This window comes from Bidens hawaiensis, unplaced genomic scaffold (genome assembly GCF_021521415.1).
Source record: "Bidens hawaiensis isolate Kalapana, Puna unplaced genomic scaffold, B.hawaiensis_p1.1 tig00019368_1, whole genome shotgun sequence".
NCBI classification, from domain to species: domain Eukaryota; kingdom Viridiplantae; phylum Streptophyta; class Magnoliopsida; order Asterales; family Asteraceae; genus Bidens; species Bidens hawaiensis.
The window spans coordinates 443666-454116 of record NW_027492944.1 but is presented as its reverse complement, the minus strand read 5'-3'; the positions used below and the strand labels follow the sequence as shown (position 1 = coordinate 454116).

The 10451-nt window shown below is 38.7% G+C and overlaps 1 protein-coding gene across 1 annotated transcript; it reads left to right on the top strand.

Moving 5' to 3' along the window:
* The first annotated feature begins 8646 nt into the window (after positions 1-8646).
* On the top strand, positions 8647-9829 carry LOC143558240 (uncharacterized). Its single transcript, XM_077047114.1, has 2 exons — positions 8647-9129; positions 9431-9829. Exons 1-2 carry the CDS (start codon positions 8771-8773, stop codon positions 9723-9725), a joined length of 654 nt encoding a protein of 217 aa, XP_076903229.1. The 5' UTR covers positions 8647-8770; the 3' UTR covers positions 9726-9829.
* The last annotated feature ends 622 nt before the right edge of the window (positions 9830-10451 follow it).

Here is a 10451-nt window from a genome sequence, read left to right as displayed (position 1 = left end):
GACCGGGGCGGTTTATGATGTGTTTTTATTTCTTTCGCTGAAAATTAGTCGTTCATACTTAGTTAGAGGGACACATACTTGTATGTGGTCGGTCCAGCTGATCCATTGGATCTTCAGGATAGCCGTTTACCTGAAGACTTTGACTTGATCGGGGCGATAGAAGTTAAAATTTTATTTTTTGGAGATGAAATTATTTTTCAAGTCTACTACTTCGTAAGAAGTTCCTTTACTATGTTTAACAGAAAATTGATCCAACATTGGAAAGTGATAGATAAACTGATTCTGTGTGCTTAACTACTGAAGTTATTAGGCCTAAAAAACTTTAGAACAGTCATTGTATGTCATGGTAGCTTTTTATGGTGCGTAAAAGTAGAAGTGATACTAACTAAATCTCCTCGATTTTACGTGGAAACTCCTTAAGAGTTGTGTATGTCTCCGCATATATCTTTCCGAATGATAGGCAGAAAAGCGATTACCCAGTCATACACGAGCCCGTGAGTGTTCTGATTCCCGTGAAGATAGGGTGTCATGAAACTGCAGTGATCCAGATTCGGGACTTGCAGTTGTTTTCTATTCTGAAGTTGTGTAAATACTTAAAAAAATGTGTGTGTTATTGAGACATTCTAGAGTTCATAACATTAATACTTCTCAATCAAGATGTAAGAAAGAGAACGGGAAGAAGAGTCTAAAGATCGAAGAGTACTTACTATTTAATCAGACACTACGGGGTCGAGGTCAACTCGGGGTGACTTGGGGAAAGCCAAATATGCTTGAGAATAGATATGAAACATCATAATCTCTGAGGTGTTGCCCATTTAAATTTTGAGCTTAATTGAACCTAACCCGTATCACAGAAGCAATGAAAACCATTCTAAGTTATTTACCTGCTTACAACCTGTTTCTTTATGTCATAATACAGCTGAACATGGATCTGTGTGACAGTCACTTAATTAGTATGATTCCTGTTCGGATTTTTTCTAAAACATGGTAGTCCCTGTCGAGACTGAAATTTGATCCCGTATACTTTATTGTTAAAATTTATTTTACTTATGTAGTTGTATGATTTTATATCTGGTTACTTGGTCTTGATCGTATCATTTAATGCTTTAAAGGATGTTTTAAAACTTAATTGCAAATTGTTCAAATTATAGGGGTTTGTTGTGAAAATTTTCTTATCAGCGAAGTTATCCATAACTTCGCCTGCAATAGGCGAAGTTATCCATAACTTCGCCTGTATAACCTTGACCCTATATAAAGGATTTTTCTGGTCAAACACTTTATTATTTTCAAAACAACCAGCGAACTTACTCACTGTTAACCCTAAGCGAACTTATAGCTTCGAATCAATCTGTATTGTTTTCTCAGTTTCAAATCGATTTCAAGATGTGTAGTAAAGTATATTCACTGTCATTAATGTTAATCAAAGGTCGTTTTGACCCGATTCGCGACCCCGTTTAGTCGAAACCTCAATACCCGATTTTCAAACTTGTTATTACGTGGTCGTAATCAACTTAATCGTCTAAATCGTCATAAATCATGTTTTATGGAGTCCGCAATCTCCAAATTGACCCAATTCACCTCGTTCGAAAGTCTAACTGTTGCCGATTCATATTCAGGCGAACTTACAGTTTAGGCGAAGTTATTCTTAACTTCGCCTGAGGTTTAACTTCGCCTGATAATTAATTATGTAACAGTATATGAGGCGAAGTTGTGGTTAGGCGAAGTTATCATTAACTTCGCCTTGCCCTTTTTATTTAACATTTATTACGCGAAGTTCAAGTTGAGGCGAAGTTGTTCCCAACTTCGCCCCACCTCTAACTTCGCCTATGCAGAATAAATCATAACTTCGCTCATGGTAACAGGCGAACTTGTGATTTGCCTCGACGTTTCTCTAACTTAGTATGTTTTGGTTGCAGAAATGGCTGCTGTAGCTGGAGCAGGTGGTGCAGGTGGTGATGAAGGTGGAGACAACAACCGACAGTTTTTCCCGGGGCATAACATGTACATCACATTGGACCCGGATGCGAGTGGTGTTGATGATTTCCGCGAGATCATCACATTTCTACTTCGCTCGCGTATATTCCACGCGATTACCACATTACTGCCAATATCTTTGCCAAACATAGAGGATTTCTGGCAGACAGTGGAATATGACTGTCGAGTCGAGCCCCCGGTTATGCGTGCAACGGTCAATAATCAGATAGTACAGTTCTCGTCTGAACAGATCAGGGTGGCGTTACAGTTTGGGGATGAAACGCGAGACGATCCTACCGACTTTGTAGCTCCATTCCGAGATGGTGCGTTTCTGAGGATGGGATATTCTGGTCCTTTGGGGGATACTCAGAGACGCAAGGGGTTCTTGCTAGACCAGTGGCGCTTTCTCATGCATGTGATGATAGTGTGTATGTCAGGGAGAAAGGCTGGTACAGACGGGATGGGTGCGACCATGCAGTCGGCGATGACTGCACTGACTTACAATAAGCGTTACAGCTTTAGTCAGATGGTATTTTACGAGATAGATCGTCAGAGAAGAGCGGTGGCGCGTGAGAGATTTCTTATGTATCCAAGATTTCTACAAATGATCTTGAATCATGTTGCTCCCACGTTACCTCAGCGCCGACCAATTAGATACGTGGAAAGTGTAAGTAAAAGGATCTTCGCTCAGTGTAGGTCATCGAGTGCAAGAAGCAAGCCTGAGCTCCGTCCTCGACATACTCCATTATTTGGGTACTTGATCAACCCAGAGTATGTTCTAGCTCGAGGGGACGAGTTTCGGGATTCTCAACCACAACAGGCTGGAGCATTTCAACCACCTGAGGTACAACAAGCTATACCTGTTGCTCCTGTTGTGTCACCGGAGGAAAATGTAGACCTTGATGAAGCGTTTAGTGGTCAAGGCTTCTTTGATATGGAGCGTTTTGATCCTGAAGAAAATGTACAGGTCTCGGTAGCCCGGGTTATTAGTGTGAATGTTGCTAGGGCAGCTACGACTGAGGCTGATTCTGTTTCTTCAGATGATGATGTGGCTGAAGCGAGAAGAGTTTTGGTAACACAAGAACGGATTCATGGGAAGAGGAAGAGAGTCGATGAAGACAGTGAGTCAGACTTTGAGGAAGAAGTTCATCAGTTGGTCCGTCGATCGAGAAGGGAACGGACAGGTGCAGGTTCGGGAGCTGGTGAGAGCTCAAGGGTGGTACGTTTCACTCCACCCGCACTGTCCGGTATGACTATAGTCCCTACATCATTGCCTGTTACAGGGACAAGCGCCACGGACGTTCCCGTGGTGGCTACTTCATCCTCGTTTGGCATCCCACCCACTTCATTCCAGCTTTCGGCTCCGGAGATTGTATCTTTGCCACCTCCAACTCTTACTCCCACGGAGGTCATGGCAAGATTTATTGAGTCGACAGTTTTGGCTACTGCAGGGTTGTCAGTTACGATAACACCTGCGGTTACGTTTACGCCTACTTCTGAGGTCCCGGTTACATTGGAAATCCCTCTTCAGTACACTCAAGATATATCACATCTGAGGTTTGATTTCGATGCAACCTTATCCGATTCGAAGAGAATAGCAGCGCTTGAAAGGGTCGTGGCAGAACAATCAAGGGTAAATCTTATCCAGACCCATGCTATTCAGCGCCTCGTTGCAGAGAATCAGATACAGTCGTCCCTGCTGATCGAACATGGAAAGATAATTGATGCTTTGAAGCAGTTCTTGGCATCTCAGGGGGAGACGAGCTGTAAGGGTGATGAGCTGAGGACTAAGAAGCGTAATGATCGAGACGATGATCCCAATGCATCGAAAGGTGCAGGTGGAGATATGCCAAGAACTGAACAAGCTCTTGGAACTTCCACATCTCAGGGGGAGTCAACGAGTGCAGTTGGCGGTTCGGGTGATGATGTGGTGGTCGTGGATGCTGAAGAGGTGTTAGATGATGTTATAGGTGATGAGGATGTGTTACCGGTTGATGAGATAGAGAAAATTGGGGCAGACATTGTTATTGATAATGAGATTGAATAGGGAGAGATTGTAGAGGAGAACATTGAGCATGAGATTCCGGAAAGTTGATAAGGCAGATATGAGTCAAGATATGGGAAGCGATGAGACAGAATGGGAAGAGCAGCCAAGATGGAAAGAAGGCTACGCTCAGTGGTTTGTAAAAACGAAGAAACCGGCGGTCCCTACTATGTTAAAGAAAAGTTACAACATTAGAGGTTATGCTGAATCGAAAAAGGGGATTATATGCTGGTTATATGATGAGCAGTTGAGGCTTTTTGTGATTAAAAGGTATGATGGGGTTCAGTACTTCAAAAGGCTGTTGAGATCGTTGAATACATTGCCTGAGTGTGAAGTGAAGGACTTAGCCAGATTGGGGTTAATAAACAGGAGTGATGATAATATGGCTAGGGTCATTGGGAAGATAGTATGGAAGGAAAGTATAAAGGAGAAGAAGTTCGAGTTGTTGAAACCACAGAAAGGAAAGCTTGTTGAAGACACAGATAGAGGAATGAGAGCAGATGGCAAGCCTTGGATGATCATGAAGTATAAGCCGATCCGGTGTTTAAAAGAAGTGCCGATGAAACAAATGCCCAAGGATGTGCTCAAAGATTTGAAGTGGTGGTATGTAGATTGTGAAACAGCTAAAGCAGTAATGGAGGATGAAGATGAACAAGAGCTGCTGAGAGTGTATGATCCTATGCATTTGGTGAATTTGTCTCAAGCTGATCTGCAGGTGCTGAACGAGAAAAAGATATTTTATATTCCTGCTTGGAAAGAAGAAGCGAAGAAATATCAAAGAGTTGTATCAGTTTGTGTACGAGAAAGAGTTCATGCTTGAAGATGAAAGATACAAGATTGTTGAAGATTACAAGACACGTGTTTGAAGATAGAGATATGAAGCTACTGCCAAGGGGGAGTCTGTTGGTACATGATGTCAGTAGTTCAGTATATAGTGTCTGTAATCGAGTTAGTTGGATTTGTGTTTTGGATGTAAGCGAAGTTCTCACAAGTTCGCTGATATAGGCGAACTTGTGGAACAAGCGAAGTTAGGGACAACTTCGCCTAAACATGCTAGGCGAAGTTGTCGTGCTTTATAAGCAACTAGGTTACGGCTGAGTTGAGGGACGAAATTGTACGAGTTGTAACGAGTTTACGAGTTGTGTAATCGGTGATCAGTGAATCACGTGTTTCTAGTTGCAATACAACGTGTCTTTGTTTATTGTAACGTGTGTTTGATCGTGTTAACGTGTATCGTCTTCTACGCTCGTAACGTCTTACGTAGGGATTCCGCACCTACGTAGAACGAGATATTCCGTGTAGATCCGGCTGGGAACCTACACATGGATTTGATGCTACAACAAAATTTAAATAAAATTTTAAATGATAATAGAATAATTTTGAATTTAATGATAAATGTTACATTAAATAAATTAAAACTCCAAACAAAGCATGATATGAATTTCTTTGAAATTTGATGGTGGGTTAAATTTTGAGAATTTGAAATATCGTGAATAATGTGAGATTAAACAAAAATAATTGGATGATTTAAAACATTGTGAATGATTTGAGAATTAAATAATTAGAGGTTTTTGAAATATTCCGGATAATTCAATAATAAAACAAAGTGAATAAATGAAATATGAATTATAAAGAAAATATTGATTTTTATTCAAAAATTAAAACTTTCCACGAATTATGGTAACATTTTGTGTTTTAACAATAAAGTAAAATAAAATGATTAAATAAATTAATTTTTGACCAGTTGTGCCTTCTATGAGACTTCAATGGCATTTTAAATGGTCAAACCAATTAACGGATATAAGAGAGTTGAATCACCCATGAGCATTCCATACATTTTAATTGTTTCAACTTTGCTTATTGTATTATTAAAGTATTAAAAAAATAAATTACATTTTGTTTTGAATGGTTGGATTATATAAAACTAATCAGAGGCCAGGAAGAAAGGTTAGTAACAAAGAAAACAAAACAAAGTAATAAGGCCAACAGCAAAGACAAACTAGATAAGATTACAATGGGAAATTAAGAAAACGAAAACTACACTATTTCTTCAAATCCAAGTTTGGGAGTTTTGCTCTACTTTTAACCCAAAAGAAAGACGTTGCCTTGATCTCCCCCATTGCAGTAGCAACTGAGTATCTTCGATTATTGTAAACCGTGTCGTTTGTAGCTCTCCACATAATCGAAAACGTTGTAGCGAAAATATATTGAATAACCGTCTCATGACTTTTATTGAGCCTTAGTTTAGAAGGGTATTCAGGTATCTCCCTTGGTTGATCGAAACCGCACGCGCCAATAAGTTTAACCCAAAAAAGAATATGATCCCAAATCAAGGACCCGAAATTGCACCTGTTTAAAATTTGATTCGTGGTCTCTTCCCCACCCGAGCATGCCTCGCAACGTAACGTTTATATCACGATACCTCTTGTATGTAGCGCCATTCGTGTGGAAATTCGATTTAGCAAGACCTGCCAAAGAAACAATTGACCTTTAACAAGACCTAGGTCAACCACTTGTGAGGATATGAGGATGTAGCTAGGTTTTAGTCTAAATCTCTCTGAACGTCATGAATCTTAAACTCCTCCAAGCTTCTCCCATTCCACCATCACGTATCTTCTTTTGTAGGACAAACCAAATTATTAATCAAATAAATGCAAAGTTGCCATTGACTTATGTCCCAAACGGTTTACAAGGTTCTTCTACCACCCACAACCAAATTACCATATTATTTACCTAAGAGTATGTATCACTCACAAGGCAATTCTTCTTTCCTCAAGACGAAACATAACCGAAAATCTCTCCTTCAACATAAAGTAACCCGCACATTTGTTGATCCAAAACAGAGATTTATTTCTGAGACCGATTTGTATTTTCATTCTATCCTCCGAGATTAAAATCACGTAGCCCCGAATGTCTTTAATATGCCCAATATTTTTCCAAATGCCCCCAAACTCAGCTTAACGGGAATAGACTCCCACTTCCGAATACTTGGATACAAACTTGAAATATTTTAATCCAAAGTTGAGAGCTTTCCATCTTGAAGCAAAATATCCATTTACTTAAAAGAGCAATATTTTGCCGATCTAAGACTACCAATCCCTAGCCCTCCCTTCTTCTTTGAGCACAACACTTTGTCCCAAACAACCCAACAAATCTTTTTATTTTCCAAGTTACCTCCCCATAAGAATTTTTGCCTTATTTGTTCCAAATTTTTAACACTTGTTCATGTGTCCAGAAAAGAGAAATAATAAGTGGCTAAACTGTCCAAACTGTCTTAATGAGAGTTACCCGCCCAGCTAAAGATAACGTATTCGCCTTCAACGATTTAAGTCTATTTCTAAATCTTTCGACTGTCGGATCCCAACTCCTAATCATCCCCATGTTTGCTCTGATCAGCAGCCCGGGATAAATAAAAGGAAACTTATGGTCTTTCAAAAATTAAATTACATGTATCAATCATTTGCACTTGTGGTGTTTCAAGAATTTGTACAATTTAACATGCATTAATCAAACTCATGTTTCTCAAGTTTTCCAACACTATTCATATGTGGTATATATATGGTATTGTTAGTTTTGGAGATTTTCTCGTTAGTATTAACCTTTCGAAAAAAATTCGTGTGTTTCACATTGATAAAAAAATCATTAATTCATACTTTACATATTCAATCTCTAGATCGTGGGCTAGAAGCCAAATCCATTTACACGTTTAAATCATTTCAAGAGTATGCACACCACCCGAAAATATAATTATAGAAAGTGAGGCCTTGAAACTAGCCGGGCAACTGTTAACTACTTTGTGCTAAGTCGTCTAAGCTAGGACAAGTGTTAGACCATCGAGATAAGGGTTAACACGAAAATTCATCATGCATTGCTACAGTGACACTACCACTGTCGCCAACAATGTTGCACAATGTTTAAGATGAAGATGAAGAATTGCAATGAATTAGGGAGGAGGCTAAGGTTTAAGATGCCATCTCCACTTTCTATCACTAACATTTCAACCTCAAGAACTTGGTCTCTGCTCTGTCACTTTTGTAATTCACAGCAGTCCTCTGAATTCTTAGGGATTCTCGAGGACGGCTCTGTCTATGATGAAATTAAGGGTGTGTTTAGGATTCCTTATTCAAGTCCAAAAGGACTTCTTGTAAAAGGACTTATCAAATATAACTTTTCAAAAAAGAGTTTTCAAGAAAAGTGTGGTGATAAATGGGTGTTAAATTGATGGTGGTAGGGTTAAATTGATGGTGATAGGGATAGCTGCAAAGGTTAAATTAATGATGGTAGGGATGTAGTTGAGAGTCGTAGATGTTAAATTGGTGTTAAATTGATGATGGTAGGGATCTGGTTGAGAGATGCGGGTGTTAAATTGATGGTGGCAAGGTGTAGTTGAGAGCTTGGTGGTGGTGGGGATGATTGAGAGCTGCAAGGTGCCTTCTCATCAAACCCAAAAGTTCATAAAGTTTGGATTTCTTAACTTTAAAAACCTTCCTTTAATTTTACACTTGTTGAGAAGTTAAAATTCAAAAGAACTTTTGGGTTACCAAACATCTTTTAAACAATTAACTTCTTCTAGAAGTTAATAAAGCCAAAAGAAGGGCTCAATAAGGAATCCCAAACACCACCTAATTAACACATCTTTGTCACGTTCAAGTGTTTTTATCTTTTCACTTCTTTCTATTTTAAACTTTAGATATTTGACCCCTTTATATAACTACATTTCCTCTTAAAGCAACCCAAAAAACACATCAAGCCATGGACTGGTTTTCATGGCTCTCAAAAACTCACATCCAACCTCCATTCATACAGGAATATGCACTAGTTTTGTCACACAACCAACTCGAAGAAGACGATATTCCTTATTTCAACCATGAGTTTCTTCAAAGCATGGGAATCTCCATAGCCAAACACAGGCTTGAGATTCTCAAGCTCGCTAGAAAGTCATCTGGTTCGCACCCAATGGCTAAGTTATTAGCAGCAATCAAGAAAACCAAGAGAATATTGGCGCGATATGTTCGAACATGGATGCACCTCAAGGATTCGGCTATGGCTAGGGTCAAGAGAAGGAGCTATAGTTCAAGATGGAAAGTTGCCATGGTGAAGAGAAGCAACAGGTATATTAACAACAATCCTTTTCAAAAAATCTATTTATTTCTAGTCAAAACGAACTCTAGAAAAAGTAAAAGTCTTCTTATTCAAGCAATTAACTAACTTCAGTCCAACTCATTTTTTTCTAAATATTTTATGTAACATTAATTTGAGTTTTCTTTAATAACTTTGTACTTGTAAATTTAAAAAGAATTTTAAAAACACAGTTTTGTTTAGTTTATTTTCGACATTTAGACATATATTTTATAAAACCAATAATGTAGTATTAATTCAATAATAATATAAAATTTACAACGTTAATTCCAGGTTAACGGTGATGAATAAACTAGGGCCTGCGACTCTTTTGATCACCAACGGCTACCAGCCAGTGGTGGGATCTAGTGGTGCTAAAGTGAATAGCTTTTCAGGTTCTTTGGTTTATGAACTCCAGCAGGGTGAAAGTAAGGAAGATGGTGAGTATACAGAAAATTTGTACAGTGATGATGAAGACAATAGGGATGGCGGCAGCTGCGGTGGTGGTGGTGGTGGTGGATATTGGCCTGGTACAAGTGTTGAAGAGATCAAATGGGATGCCATGTTTCAGGACTTAAAACCTACTTAAGAGTGTTTGAGAATTGAGATTGTTTCGTAATATAATCAGTTTTGATTATTATAAGTAATAATCTATTAGGATAAGATTCTTGTCATTTTATACCTAAAATTTTATTAGGATAAGAATTACCATATATTCATATATTCATAGGCATAAGTATCTAGGTTGTGATGCTAGAGACTTTCACCTTCAAATATGTACAAGTGTGTCTATCTTATCATACGGTCATGTGACCTGATATGAGCCATATGACATCAAATCAAGTTTGCATATTAGAATTTGCTAAATCAGACGATTCATAGTGGGAAAAGAGGTCATACTGGACGTTTGACATTGTCATTGGTCAAACCAAACAAGTCCATGACATGATTGTTTACGGATTTACCCGTCAATGTTGATTACACCACACTACATGTTCCACTGTGCTCGGAAGGTGTTTTCGACCACATTATCTCAAAGTTGTTACCGCTTGATTTCCCTTTAGTTAGTGCCTCCTACATTGCCTACTATGACAACATCAAGGTCGTCTATATGTCTACATGCAACATCAATGTACCAAATACATTGAGATTGGTTCATTTTGTTTGGGAAAAAAGTGGTGATAGATCAGCTTCATGTCCCATCAAGCTCTAAACATGCTGACATCTTCACAAAGAGTTTGGTGGTTAGATCTAGAAAGTTATTGTTAGGTATAATAAATAAATATCTTTTACTAAGCAGCAGGATTAGGCCCAC